We start from the raw sequence: 16,267 nt of genomic DNA, 5'->3' as shown, positions 1-16,267 counted from the left end.
ATTGTCACTTCCACACAGGTACTGTTTACATTTAAGGTGACAGCACTAACTACTGGCCTGGCATCCGTAATACAGTGTTTTTTTGGCCATTTTCACAGATATGTGTAAACGTGAATTTGAAAACATTATCGTGTATACATGAAACTTTTTAAAAAGATAGGGGAAAACCTTTTCTGTTTTGACTACATCACTGTCGTATAAAAGTAGCCTAAGAGAAAAGTTTATGCTTTGGCAATGCCCCTGAGATATTTGGCCTGCTAAATATCTGGACCTGTCGGAGACTCACAGTGACAGTGAATTGACATTGGTGACAACCTACAGCCAATGAAAGAACAAAAGTGAAAGTTTAACGGGAGGAGTTACAAGAGGCCTGCAACAGAACATCAGCAAGCAACCATTCTCTCCTTCATATTCAACTTTATTTATTTTTTAATTTCATTGCAAATCAGTGAACAGACAACTTGGACTGCAAGCTGTTTGTGGGATTTGACAGGAATAAATATATTAGAGAGAGATCACTTCTCTCATATGATCTTACATTATTTCCTGTATTAAATCACAACAACTAGATGGAAACCCAAACAGTGATGCAGTGTGAGAAGAGCAGTGAAAAAATTACAAATTTCATAACCCACCACAACATAATGAATTAATGTATAGCAACAGCAATTTACAACCACAGTAACTATATCCAATTTTACATAACGCAACATACTAAATAGCATTAAAAACCATGAAATTCTTAAATGCTGTTTCAGGATTTTTTAGGAGAGTACAGGGCAATGTTTAATATAGTACAATATTAAACTGTAAAATTACTGTAAAAAGAATAATTTACAGTTCAGATAAGTTGTAACAAAAACAAAGTTTTATAAAATTATGAACTTTACATTTAAGCATTTTAAACCATTGTTAAGAAAATTAATCCATTTTAAGTTAAAAGTATTAATTATATAATGATAATGATATTTTGCTGAGTGTGTTATTGTGCTGATATCTTAAGGACTACCGTGGCTAGCTGACTTCTGAATATTTTTATATTCTTCATATTCTCTGTGGTCAGTTCACAGCAGTAACATAAATTAATAATTTCCAACTTGTTTTATGAAATTTTTTTATCTTGAAGCCATATTTTGTAAAAGTGTGGCCAATTTTTTGAGTCAAATTCTTGCATTTGGGTTGTTACCAAGCAAATTAAATCAGTATCAACAAAAGTTATCTTTTCAATGCAGAGGAAACACAGAAGCTGCATTAGAAGCTTAATTAGGATGCATTTACACTAGGGCTGTGCAAAAATATCGTATGCGATTTTCATGCACATCTCATCAGTAAAAACACTCCTTTAATTGGAAGTATTATCTCCAGCACGTGTGTTCAGATCAGGGTTGCCAGGTTTTCACAACAAATCCTGCCCTGTTGCTTCTCAAAACTAGTCCAAAACTAATCGCGATTCCAGGAGGTTCCCAGATAAAATAAAAATGCTTCCCGGGGTTAAAATATACGTTTTGTTTTTTTGCATGGTTGTCTTGGTAAAATTTGCATTTTAGGGGCAAAATATCACATTATTGGTAGTGGGGTTGCTTCAAACCGTGGACATGAAAAACAACCACAGACTTGGCAACACTGGTTCAGGTGGAGCAGCAGTTACTACACAGAGCCGTAGTTTACCTACAACTAACACAAAATCGCTTTCAAAATCGACAAAGAATCGCCACCGATTTTAAAATCGATTTTGTGTAGATTGTCAGTGAATTACGGCTCGGTGTAGTAAATGCCAACCAATGTTGCCAAGTCTGTGGTTGTTTTTCATGTCCGCGGGTGGAAGCGACCCCAATAGAAATAACGTGATATTTAGCCCCTAAAATGCAAACTTTACCAAGGCAACCATGCCATAAAACTTAAATTTTAACCCCGGAAAGCAATTTTTTTATCGGGGAACCTCCTGGAAACGCGATTGGTCTAGTTTTGGACTAGTTTTGAGAAGCAACTGAGCAGGATTTGTTGTAAAAACCTGGCAACCATGATCTGAATGCACGTGCTGGGAGATATACTTCTAATTACAGGAGCGTCTTTACTGATGAGATGTGCATGAAAATCGCATTCGATTTTTTGCACAGCCCTAATTTACACACCATTTAATACAGCTCTGAGGGGCATTAAATACTTTAATCTCCAATTACAAATGCATATATTGTTTTACAATTTAAAAGGGGTCATCTGTTGCAATTTCAAGTTTTCTCTTTCTCTTTCAAGTGTTACAAGCGGTTTTTGAATAGATAATATCCTGGAGGATGCATTACAAGGTAGAAAGGCATCAAGGAACGTCCAAATTCAATGTTAGCTTCAGTTCCTGTCTTCTGAGATGCCTTCATCTGGTCGATTTTTGAAGGCAGCATAGATGTATCCTTTGCTGCCTTTGATATCCCACAATCCTTTGCGTTCAATTTTGTTACAGTTAAGCTAAAAAAAGATGGCATCCGAAAGATTGGGTTTTTACTTTCAACCACAATTTGAAATCTGAGCAACATTTGAGTCTACATACAATGTCCAATGGAAAGTTTCCCAATTACATCTTAATTAGAATGTTAGGGGATAATGTTCTAATAATGTTTATAAAACATTTTAGAAAGTTTTTAGAAAAGGTAACACAAAAGGCACACAGAAAGTATTCTCGTAGCTTTGTATAATTGTGGATGAACCACTGACGTCACATGGATTAATCCACAGATTTCTTTGCTACGTTTCTGGACTTGGAAACATTTCAGATGCATTGCTGTCTATACAGGTTCAGACAGCTCTCAGATTCCATCAAAAATATCTTAATTTGTGTTCTGAAGATGAACAGAAATCTTATGGGTTTGAAACAAAATGAGTATGTTTAAAAAAATAATAAAATAAAATAAAATAAAAACCTCTCTCTTTATTTATTCCTTTTTTTCTAGCTTGTAATTATTTGAACAATGTCTAAAACTCTGTATTACAAGCACTCCCTGTGTCTGTTTGCCTCTTCAAGAAGAATCGCTTTATGTATTCTCCAATTGAAAGCTGCTTTGGATAAAAGTGTCTGCAAAATGACTAAATGTAGATGTAAGCTGTAGTATAAAATCAGTATCACATTTGCTTACTTTTGGAGAAAAAAATGGCCCTCTTCGTGTGATATTAACTATAAGAAATTATATAAATGTATAACATTTCTGCCCTATCTTTAATTATGTGATAATTCTACATTTTAATAGACTGATTCATGCAGAATCTAAATGTGCACGCTTACTAGTAATGTTTGTGTACACTCTGTAGGTGTTTGTTTTTTGCAATATACCAATAAATGGGGAAGTCGTGGCCTAATGGTTAGAGGGTTGGACTCCCAATCGAAGGGTTGTGGGTTCTAGTCGGGCCGGACGGAATTGTGGGTGGGGAGAGTGCATGAACAGCTCTCTCTCCACCTTCAATACCACGACTTGGGTGCCCTTGAGCAAGGCATCGAACCCCCAACTGCTCCCCGGGCGCCGCAGCATAAATGGCTGCCCACTGCTCCGGGTGTGTGTTCACAGTGTGTGTTCACAGTGTGTGTGTGTGTGTGTGTGTGTGTGTGTTCACTGCTCTGTGTGTGTGCATTTCGGATGGGATAAATGCAGAGCACAAATTCTGAGTATGGGTCACCATACTTGGCTGAATGTCACTTCACTTACTCACTCACTTAATATCAAAATATCAAACTGTCCATCGTTAAAACAACAATTAGTATATTATCGCAGGCAATACATTTCGTACACCCCTATGTTTAGATATTTATTAAGTCGCACCAAAGGACAACAAAACATAACACTTTTGTAGAGTTTCAAAAAAGTTAAATATTTGAAAAATTCTGAGCTAAAAATGTGCTATGTGAACATGTCATGTGTATAACAGGAGGCTTCAGTAACACGAACATAAATGGGGTATAATTAAAGTAACGTTGAGAGTTGAGTCTTACCTTCACCCATTGGGACGTCATGGGCCGTGCTATGGGATTTCTCTGGCATGGCACCGAGGCCTCACTCCTGTAAATTAGAATATGTAGTCAACATCTCTAAGCTCCATACACAAAATACTGTCATTCATCAATATGTTTTTGACTTTACATAGGTAAAATACTTTTTTTTTTCACTTATTAATATTGTGTGTTAATTGATCTTTTGAAATCTTGTTTAATACTGTCCCACTAATTGGGATCCTCATCTCTGACAAATATTGCCCTGATATAAAACTAGGTATATAGCTTTGATTTTGATTCTATTTGTGAATGTGTCTGTCATTAGTCAATTAATTAAAGAAAATATTATGCCTCACAGTGTGGTACAACAATCACACCAATGAGCTTAAGAAGGCTGCTCAGAAAATGAAGTGCAGGAGGAGTATGAACTTAGAGGTTATTTGAGGGGCATGAAATTGCAAAAAACAAAAACAAAAAAAAAAACAAAGGAAGTAGGTCTTTTCCTACCTGATTCCTAAACTCTGGAATAGTTTCCCTAGGACTACGCAAGAATCAAAACACACTCTATGTTCTCATATTGTTTTTATTTATTTTAACTGGGTCATTTGTATAGGCTTTTATATTATAAATATAGAGAAAGTTAATACATAACAATAAGCAAAAATTAACTGCACCAACAGCCAGGACAGCTAATTAATCCTATGATGGACATATGGAAATAAATTCACTTCCTCTGGTTCAGGACAGACCGTAAAACAAAGGGAACAAGAGGATCCCACACCCAGTCACCATTTCCTTAGAAACAAATAATTCTGCCAACCGATATACCATGTCATTTATCCTTCTGAGTATGTGTGGGCATTTATTTGACCTGTGCAGTGCATGTTCACTGTATATATCAGCATTTAAGTCTGCTCTTTCTGTGAAGATATCTGCAAGTTTTTTCTCTCCCTCTAATTTTGTACAAGCACTTGTAACTGCTGGGAAACTTTTGAGTGTCCATTAATGATTTCCTTCTATTATCTGACACTGAAGGTAAAAAGCTTGCTTAGATCAGCACATAGCTGTGATCTGATCTCTACATTTTGAAACCAAAGCCCATTCCCCCACTCTAAACCTACAGTATTGCCTAATGTCTAATATAAAAGCAGTACAGAATTTACATTGTCATTATCAATACCTTACAGCAATTCTTAGAATACTAGGAATAATGTGTGCATATTTAATGTCTTAATATGTGTGCATATTTTCTTGTCTTCACATCACAGTTTAACTAGCAAAAATCTTGTGTCTATCGAGACCATTTACTATAACAAGGATCAACAATGATTTTGACTCAACATGCTCTTCTAACTGTACAGTAGCAAAACAGCCTGTTTAATTGTAAAGAGTTAGGGAGAGAGAGAGAAATAATCAATAAAACTAAACTATTGTGCTATTTCGGATTAGACAAGATTGTATTTTAGACAATTTTTTTTTCTTATCCAATTTAAAGACAACAAAATCATTAATAATAAATAACTGCTCAGAATTATTATTATTATTTAGATTCTAAATTATTCCTTCTTTTAATTATATAGAATGTGTTATATTATTTGACATTATTAACACAGGTGTGATGTATGCATTCAGAACAAATATATATTAAGTATATGCTGCTTTATACATGTCTTTGGGAAGTGTATTTTGATATCCTATTTTTTTTTTATGCCTGGCAAGGCAATACATGCTTGCATGACTATTCCAGGAACAAATATGTAATTCCTATTCTTGCGTGGCTGCATATTTGATTTTATACAGTCTGTAAGTAATGGGTGTATCTGAAAAAAAAAAAAACTTGTTAATTAAAAGGGGTTTATATACTACTGAGTAAATGAATTACTCCGGGACATTGGTTTGTTTTAACTCCGAGGGAGTGTCAGCCACATTAAAAAAGTGAACAGCTTAAATCATTTGTGGATTAATGCGTACTGGAGACGTGAACTGTTTAAAACGATTCAGTTCGATGTGATTAACTGGTTCAAAAAGATACGATTACATCGAATGATTCGTTCGCGAACCGGATATGACAAACTGCTGTGTTTTGAACTCTCTCACAACAGACACGGAAGAGAAGAAGACAATGCTGAATAAAGTCTTATTTTTTGCTATTTTTGGACCAAAATTTATTTTCGATTCTTCTGACCCTCTGATGTCACATGGACTACTTTGATGATGTTTTTCTTACCTTTCTGGACATGGACAGTAGACCGTACACACAGCTTCAATGGAGGGACCGAGAGCTCTCGGACTAAATCTAAAATATCTTAAACTGTGTTCTGAAGATGAACGGATGTCTTACGGGTTTGGAACAACATGAGGGTGAGTTATTAATGACATATTTATGATTTTTCAATGAACTAACCCTTTAAAGCTAATACACACCACACCTGCAGATGCAGAGCAACACCGAAATGCTGACAGAGTACAGTCTCAAACGTTCCAATACCTGACAAACACCAATTTACAATGTTAATTTGGCAAAAACAAGCACTGACCAACCCCACCAACAGACAGCAACAGGGGTAACATCAGACAAAACTTGATGAATGTTTCTGTTGTAGTTTGTTGGCGTGTGTATGAACTGGCCTTTAGCCTCATTGAAGGTGAATTGTTTCCTTTTTTTTTTCTTTTACTGAATATATTTTCTCTTTTTGAGCACTCTATGCATAAAAACAAAGTGTATTTTGGGCTTTAAGAGAAAATGTTAACACTGTAGCTCTTTTAAATCAAAACACTGCTCTGTTTGTTTGAGCAATAAGACCAGCCTGACAGAGCCATTCTGAGGCAGGACTATGTCTCTATCAACCCAATGCCAGACTGGGGGACTATTGAGGAAATCTTTTTGAAAACAATACAATTTAGAATTATAAAATACAATTTTATTTGTTAAGCACATTTAAAACAACTGAGGTTAGCCAAAGTGCTGGACACTGACATAATTGCAACAAATAAAAATAAAAAATAAAAAACATAACATGAGCACAATACACAGTTTAAACAAGTGACAAACTAAAATAATAAAATACAGAATTGAACTCTCAGGCTGGTTTAAAGGCCAATGAATAAAAGTGAGTTTTAAGTCGTGATTTAAAACTGTCAAGGCTGGGAGCCACTCTGTGAACAATCTTTGTTTTTAAAAAAAAAATCGTGTTACCAACATCACAGAACTTACGACAAGCTACAACAATGGCACTCAAACTGTGTTTCTTCATGTTTTATTGAAAATGTTCAGTTAACTAGAAGTGTGTTGACTGCTTTAAAGGATGACTGAAAATAGGATATTAAAGCCTGACTATAAGTCGCAGGACCAGCCAAGCTAAGACCATACACCACATGTGATGACCCCGGGCTGGACTCCGCCTAGTCCACATTGAAAGCCGATCCGGCGTTCCACAGTGCAAAGTTGATGTATTTCCTCAGCGCAGAGCAGATTTTGTCCTCTTTCGGAAGGCCAAACAAAGTAGTTTCGCTTTCACAACCAAACACACAGCGTCTATATGACATGACAGCAGCGGCAACAACAATACTACAACGATAATAAAAGTTACGCCTTCTATCTTTGCGTGAACATCTGGGCAAAATTTAGCTAATTTTCCAACATTGAGATTTAGAAATGTGGGGTGTGTTAGACGAGCCGTTTTAGGGGTGTGTGGTTGACCGTTAACTTTGATAAAGAATATCTCTTTGGATTTGAGTCTTTTCAACTTCACAGATCTCCTTTATGCACCAAGAGCTTGTAACACTCCAAAGAGAAAGGAAAAATTGAAATCACATCATATGACCCCTTTTAAACTTGGATATAAAAAAGACCATGATCTAATCAAACGCAAGACAAATGATTTTCCGATACTACTGTGGGGGATTTCCACCATTCTCATCTTTTAAATCTGACACCACGTTAATGAGACATATGTCAATTAATTACTTCAAGTTTACAAGACTGCTGATGGGTATACTCTTCTCTGAAATCTGCCTCTGAAATGTTTTTTCAGTGATTTGCAGATGGCGAGATAAACTATATTTGCATCTGTGGTTTCCAACTATTATAAACAAAGTTCTCAATGTTAACTACAAGTTTATTTTGACTTCCTAAAAAGTGCCCGTGAAACGCTGATGACACTCACCAAGTTGAAGTGACTCCGAAAACTCCAAAAAGAAGGCATGATGTGACATGGAGACATAAGAAACTAAACCTTTGCCTTCAGGCTTTGCTAAAAGGAGGGATTGGAGGGATGGGTTAAATGACACAGCTGGAACAACAATGAACAAACAGCCCCTCACAGCCCAGTGCCAGATCACATGACAAGGCAAAGCACAGATACAAGAGGGCCTATTCTGGGAGCATCTACGTAGCTCCACATTAACCTATGCACACTGACACGAAGATATACACAAACACGGAGTACAAATATGGATGTGCTACATTATGAGGTGGAAGGAATATTTTGAAAAACTAACTTCTATATGCAATAAGGAGTCCCTTGCATCCGACTTGCATCAAACTGCTCAAAATAAATATTTTTTAGAGGTGTCAGAGTATTTCTGGTTGAACAGACATTCCGTAAAAGTACAGAAATATCTCAGGTTTCATTAGAAATGTCTTAATTTTGTGTTTAAGGAACAACAAGAGGATGAGCAAATACAACAGTAATAGATTTTTTTATTTTTGAGTCAATAAACCTAATTTAGTTTCACAGAAATTTGACAGTAGCCACTTCCATAGTGTTGTACACACACGGTCAGAATTGTTGGTACCCTTTGTAAATATGTTCAAATAAGGCTATGAAAATAAATCTGCATTGTTAATCCTTTTGATCTTTTATTTTAAAAATTAAAAAAAATAAAAATCTAACATTTCATTGGAGAATAAGAATTTAAAATGGGGGGGGGGTATCGTTCTGAAACAAATGTTTTTCTCGAATACACATTTGACACAAGTCAAGTCAAGTTACCTTTATTTATATCACAGAACCCTTTTATTTAATACTTTTGAGTTTTCTCCTATAATGCCTGATGAGGTTAGAGAACACCTGACAAGAGATCAGAGACAATTCCTTTATATCCACAATCACTCCTGACCCTTTAGATTCCAGGCTCCATGTTGGTGGGCGCTTCTATTAAGTTCACCCCACTCATTTTCTATAAGCTGCTGGTCAGGGAACTGGAATGGCCATAGCAGAAGCTTGGTTTTAAATCTGTGACCCATTTTTGTGTGGTTTTAAAAGGTTTGTTTTTAGATTATTATCTGGTTGGAAGATCCAAACATGGCCCATTTTAAGATTTCTAACAGAGTAAGTCACTCTTTTATTTTTTTATATGTTGGCATTTGATAGAATCAATGATGCCATGTGTCCAAACAAGATGTCCAGGACCTCCAGTAGAAATTTAGGCACACAAAATCAAAAATACAGAAGTACATGGGGTGCTTTTTATCCCTGTGTTCATCAAACCCATCTTGAGGGTTTGCTGCTAAAAAGCATTTTTTTGGTTACATCTGACTATGGAAGCCACTCCCATTTTAATGCTGGAGATAGTTTTTTGGTGAAAACATTTTCTTTTCTTGAAGCCCTTCCAAACAACATGTGGTGATGTACGTGCTGTTTTGATAATTTGTTTAAGGTTTTCTGACCCCGAAACTCAACCTTGCTCTGCATTTCTCCAGCTGTGATCCTTGAAGAGTCTTTGGCTACACAAATTCTCCTTCTCACCATGCATTAGAATGATATATAGACATATGTCCTCTTCTAGGCAGATTCATAAAATTTTCTGTTGATTGGAACTTTTTAATTATTGTCCTGATGGTGGAAATGGGAATTATCTTTCAAGCTCAACTATCTTTTGCTTCAAATCCAAAATATATTATTTGTTTTTTCTTATTGTGATGGGTTGGCCTTTGTTTTCCCTCCTATTTATATTTCTATGTAAAAGGAAGCCATAGCACAGATATATTTTACTCGTAAAAAATTCTAGGGGTACCAGTAATTGTGTCCAATGTGTATTTGAGAAAGTAAAAAAAAACATTTCATAATAAAATTTTTCCCATTTAAAATTCAAGATCAAAGGGATTATCAATCCAAATTTATTTCTAAAAAATAGATGTATTTACCAAGTGTACCAACAATTATAACCATGTGTGTATATACACTCCTCTGGCCAAGAAGATAAAATAAAAGTTAAATGCAATAAAGTTTGGATCCCAACCTGATCCTGAAAAACAAAACAAAAAAGTACTCCAATGCTGCCCCAAATAGTATACTTTTAGAGAAAAATCGATAACATGATGTCGCTTCTTTGTGACACTTCAGAAATCTCTTTAACCTTTGACAATAACAACAACCATGAAAATAAATTACACAATTGTTTTATCTTTTTTGGGGGGGTGGGGGGTCTGACAAATCAGGTTTGTGGCCTCACAAGATAAAACAGTTAAAAAAAAGTATGTCATCTGTTTATTGTTTGCTTACTGTATCATGAAACTGCAGATTTGGATATCCTTATTTATTTGGCATGCACTGTTTTTTGCAACACCCTTAGACCTGGTGTGCCAAATAAATATCCAAAATGTGTTGTCAGACTTCTTGGATAAGGTTTGACCCCTCTAAGCTTGTAAGCACTGTACCTACCTCCATATGCAAAGAGCCCTTTTACATACAACTCTTAAAGGGGCAGCAAAAAATACTTATACTACATTAGAGAGAGGGTGGAAATAGTAATGAAAAACTAAACTGGCTCCATGTGACAAAATATGAGGTCTCAGGTAAAATTTTATGAAAATAAAAAAAGTATGATATTACCCCTTTCTAGGCTACATGATACACACATACCATTCCCTATGTGTCACATAATGTAGACACGTACAACATATCAGAGTTTGAAATGCTTCCAAGAAGCTTTGTTGAGTCACTGGTGGTCAGTAACTACAAGAGGAAGCAATTAAAGGAAACAGACAAAATATGCTGAAAACTAAAAATATGCACAGATAGACATCTCTCTGCATGTTTACACACAGGCATGATGACTGCTTCCGAGAAAGCTGATGCGCTATATCCCCTCCCAAACCTGTCCTGGAGGCTACTAGACCTTTTGTCTCACTTACTTAACATGTCTTTTTCATTATTTAAATGCAAATACATATGCAAATAATACAAAGTCTAGTAAGGTTTAAATTAGAGATGTTCTGATACCCTTTTTCTCTTCCCGATACCTGAGCTCAGGGTATCGTCTGATACCGAGTACTGATCCGATACCTGGGTGTGTATCTGTATAAACAGCTGTATATACTACTAGCCCTGTGTAAATTGCTAGAATTATTTTATGGTGTGCTTCAGACTTATCCCTTAATAAAACATGAACAAATAAATGGTGAACTACTGTATTTATTACAGTATTTTTATTATCTGACATTAATTTGACCGTAATATTTATTTTCTTGAGTGAAAAAGAACTTCAAATGCAGCCAAAAATCTAACACCGCAAACTAAAAAAGGTATTTTAGTTTTACGATTTAACTGTATAAAAGACTGCAACAAATAAGTATAGGAATATAAAAAAATGATATATTAATCATATAATCTCAACCGTCTAAGCGTAATTATTATTATTAATAGAGACGTATTATTATTACTACATAGAGACATAGCTAAATCTAAAATTACTCACGCTAAACCGAACATTTATTTTGATGGGTTGCCATGAAGATCTTTGAGTTTCTGTGACATATGATATGAGAACGGTAAATTCTCATGAAGTGATGGTTTAATGCGTTCATGTCCTCGTATAGTGACACACTGCAGAGACTATAAAACAGCGAGCTCCCGCGCATCTGAGCCCATCACCCACAGAGATGTAGAATTTGCAGGAGTAATATTTAAATAGTATTTTGCAGTTTAATATTCGAAGACACTAGTATATATTCGGCTACAGTCTGGAGCCCTGCGCTTAGACTAACACGGAAGCGACTGAACGCAGCTGCGGGTAACGAATATATTCGGTAACTTACTACCGGTACTACAGAGACGATGGTATCATCACATTTTTACATTTTCAGCACCGACTTGGTAGTGAAGTACCAGTACTTGTGGCATCCCTAGTCGCCGTTTTACTGTCTGGTTGGTTCAGTCTGAAATACTGCTAAACAGCGGACATACTGTTAACCACTGATCTATAATATAGAAGTGGCTTCACTGTCTGTTGGCAGTTTAGAAAGCGATGAGCTATCCAATCATATATTGAGAGTGACGAGTTGTCGTCATAGCACAGAGCCCCTCCCCTCAATATCACAGTCTCCGCCATGCTGCTAACACGTTTTCATTTCTTCTTCGCTGCTCTAAACAGGGGTTGCTTGTGGCAACACAGCACAACTTCATCTAACGATATGATCATGCGCATCTAATCAGTAAAGCTGCTTCCGTGATCACAGCTAAAATCGCCATCACCTGCTTATAATTGGAGTGGCATTTTAATAGACAGAGCCTTAGATCGCTGACAAGCTACGCAATACCTTCGATAATGAACGCGATATTGCGTAGCTTGTCAGCGATCTACGGCTCTGTCTATTAAATGCTGCTCCATTCAAAAGCAGGTAAAGGCGATTTAGCTGTAATCACGGAACCAGATTTACTGACTAGATGCGCATGAACATATCGTTAGATATATCGCCCAGCCCTAATAACAAATGCCTAAACCTTCGACTGATAGTGTATTTCACAGAGAGCAGCAGATTTAACAGTCAAATAACAAGCCTCCAGTATCAGGATAAGGCAAATATTAGTAAATGAACGGAGTTTGTTTAGTGACTTCAAATTTCCCTGGTGATAAAAAAAGACGAACTGTGTTACTAACAAGAACCCACTGCTGCATCTTTTGGACTACTCACCAATTTCTATCTATACTTTATCTTTCATATTCAAAGTCTTCTAGGAGGTGGAATCTTCCAAAAAGCAACAATAATAAACCTTAAGCAAGGAAATGACTACTAACTGGCAACAAGAAGTGCATTTTTTGAACAGAGCGGCCCTTCCTTATCAGTCTAGGATCAGGAAATGAACGAAGTTTTCTGGCACCCTAGCCAGCCCCAGGCAGGACTGGAAAAGGAACCGGGTGTGTCCACAGTTCTATCACAGGTTTAACACACTCTCACATGGGACACATTGCTAAAGACTTCCCCAACCTGTTAGTGCCAAGAATCAGTGCCTAGATCTCAAACCTAATGAGATGGCTACCTGGACAGCATTTGGGAACATCATAAGCTACATTCACAATGGAGTTCCTGAAATTCCTGAAAACTGCTTCTCCGTGAATGCAAAGTCAGAGTGCCAAAATGTGTGAACAGAGCTAATGTGGGGGGTTTGTTGTAGTGATAAAAGTGCAGGGCTTCAAGCATAAGAGGACTGATTAAGGAAAATCTCAGGTCATGCAGATAAATAACATTTTGCAATGTCAAAAAAAATTTCCAAACATTTTCCAAAATATCTATGTAAAAGAAGCTTTAGACATACTAAAGAGTCAACTCAGCTCACAGCGTAACTGAAGTTGAGCATTTGTTGCACACAGAAGTAGCACATGCTGGCTACAATGAATCAAGCTGAGGGTTTTAAGCAAGAACTAATCACTGGTCAGGTCTCTGTATATTGTATGTCGGTCAGATGCTCTTTACGGTCAAGAGTACTTCACTATAATAAACTACAATGAGGAGCAGACTTCCTGCACAAGTTAAACATCTGAAATTCCACAAATAATTACAAAGACACAGCAACCAACACATTGTATAAAATATAAATTTTTGAAGCAGTTATTTTTGTTTTCTTGAAACTTGAAAAAAAAAAAATTCAATGATGCCCAAAAATGCTGACAATGCAGGAAGTTAACTACTTTAAATACAGCCAGTAAATGTGTACATGTCCCTGGCAGTGAAGTTCAGGTAAAAAGCTTGAATGGAGTTGAAGACATTTTTTGCATCTTCCACACAAAATCGAGATGAAATTCACAAAGCCTGTAGTGACATACAGTAATAAGCAAACTGGGAGGAACTTTATTTTTTGTAAAGACGTTGTAGTAACTGAGAACATTCCTTAGATGTTGAGTCATAAATCCTGCCTCTTTCTCAATTCTCTAGCTCAAGTGTATCTTTTACATGTATACAGGTCTTCCTGCAGTGCACTGAATAACACCTTTTTTCTACTTCCTTGTAAACTTGTGAAACAACTGTTACCATGTGTGATAGACAGTGACCACTCTTCATTCCTCAGATTGGAGATCTTTCTATCTCTGACGTTTTACTGCTAAAACAACATTCTCCTAAAGCTACTAAACATAAAAATGTCCTTTGGATGAATAATCTAAGAATAGTCCAGAATTTGAAATATAGGCTTTACCTAATTATACATCACAACTTTTCTTTGTTTAAACTGTTTAATGTGGTATCAGATTTTTGGTCTTCACAGATTGTAGATCTTGTGTATGTTTGACAAACCTGCTTATAGTTCATGTCAGTCAGAGATTAAGAATTTGTATCATTTAAACTGAGAAGTGAGTTTAATGAGTTAAAATAATAAAATATATCGCGTAATAACAGATGCATGTAATTATTCTCAGAGCTGTCATCCACACTGAAAGCGACGGACACTTAGACAAACATATGGCAATATAACACACACTTTCAACTTATGTGGTTTGCTTGTGAATAGTATTACCAAATTCTTTAGAGGACTTCCCGAAAAATTTCAGTTGCGTAATTTTACTAAATGAACGTACTATAACAACTAAAATCTTTCATCTAAAATAAATTTTAAGAACGGATGTAGCTTGTGCAAAACTTACCAATTCAAGAAAAGTTAAAAAACTTCGAAAGACGTCAAGCGAACAATCCGTAATAACGTTGCATTTATGATTACAAGGTCACTGTGAAACAAAACAAATCCTGTCGATGTAAAAGAGGACAATAAAAAGCCAGTTCAGCCCAAACTCCTCCGCGTTTGTAGCCTGTGTCTGTAATGATGACAGCCTGCTCAAGTTCTCCTCCGCTTTTTTCGAAAGTGAACGAGTGCGCATGCGCAAACTGTTAAAGGAATGTATTTTTTTATTATTTTTTTTATTAAAGCTCTTGATGGAACAAACATGCAGAAATTAAAAATAAATAAAAAGGCAAATAAATAAATAAATGTGTGTATAAATACACGTATTCTGATGTGATGATGAAAGTTATTAAATAAATAAAATAACTTGGTGGCCAAATGGAACATGTTTAAGGAAATGCTTTTCTGAATGTAGTTTCACATTTATTTTTCCTCTGCACAACATGCTAATAAGATGGTGTCAATCATGGACTTTGTTCAGTCTTGTCATAGCTGGGGGTGTGGCTTTCCCTCTGACAGGAAATGCATGGTGTAAATCCAGTATAGCCTGCGTAAAGTCACTTTTGCCATTCAACAGAGCAAGATACATAGAAAGACTGAGCAGGGTTGTTCGTACAGTATCTGAGAGTGTCGCTTCCCTGCGGTCAAAATTCGCAAATCTAGGGACCGTCTCTAAACATACATACGACATCAATAGCATTTCAGGAGATTGATTTACTGTAACACAACCAACTGTAAAGTGTTCGTGTAGGTCTCAGTTATAATGCATGGATTTTAGATTCTTGGTATTTATTAAAATCGTCAAATCATATGTAAATGTTGCCTTTTTTCATTTTTTCTTTTCTTTATCATCACTTACTGTAAGGATTGAAATAAAAAAAATATTTAATACATTTTAAATCCCAGAAATTTTCATTTCTATAAAAAAACTTACCCATATTTAAATATTATTGCACACTAAATTGCATTCAATTCAGTTATTCATTTTGCATAAAAACATCAAACATAACATTTTCAAAAGCTGGTATTACATTCTTTGTAATCAGCCACTTCTGAAATTCAATCTAGCCTACTGTTATATTTGTTAACTTTATCTTGTTAAAATTTGTAATGGTCTAATTTTCTTTTAAAATGTTTAAGCATAATTTTATCATGATTTTATTTTGCATGTCCCTATCCATCATCATTATTTTAATTGGTCATTTAGAATTATTAATTAATTAATAAACAAACATTGTGCTTTCTAACTTTAAACACCATAGTAGAGAGTAGTAACTGAAATTTTCAGGAACAAATGAAACCATGTTCCACGAATGTCATAATTTTATGACAAATACAGACCAAAAAAAAATGCACAGGTAAAAGTTGTACCTTTTTTGAGAATGAACGCTTCCACATA

At 35.7% G+C, this 16,267-nt stretch overlaps 1 protein-coding gene across 1 annotated transcript in view; it reads right to left on the bottom strand.

The window, feature by feature from the left end:
* LOC127984099 (pleckstrin homology domain-containing family G member 3) overlaps nucleotides 1-15,030 on the bottom strand; it is a 51,336-nt gene extending 36,306 nt beyond the window's left edge. Inside the window, exons 1-2 of the mRNA XM_052586577.1 lie at nucleotides 14,834-15,030; nucleotides 3,974-4,040 (exon numbers count right to left, since the gene is read on the bottom strand). Coding sequence (XP_052442537.1) covers nucleotides 3,974-4,022 — 49 coding nt within the window. The 5' untranslated portion in view covers nucleotides 4,023-4,040; nucleotides 14,834-15,030. The remainder of the gene's footprint in view (nucleotides 1-3,973; nucleotides 4,041-14,833) is intronic.
* Nucleotides 15,031-16,267: the final 1,237 nt, after the last annotated feature.

The sequence above is a fragment of the Carassius gibelio genome, chromosome B20 (genome assembly GCF_023724105.1).
Source record: "Carassius gibelio isolate Cgi1373 ecotype wild population from Czech Republic chromosome B20, carGib1.2-hapl.c, whole genome shotgun sequence".
NCBI lineage: Eukaryota > Metazoa > Chordata > Actinopteri > Cypriniformes > Cyprinidae > Carassius > Carassius gibelio.
The sequence above is the reverse complement of the archived record's forward strand: the minus strand, read 5'-3'. Positions and strand labels throughout refer to the sequence as shown.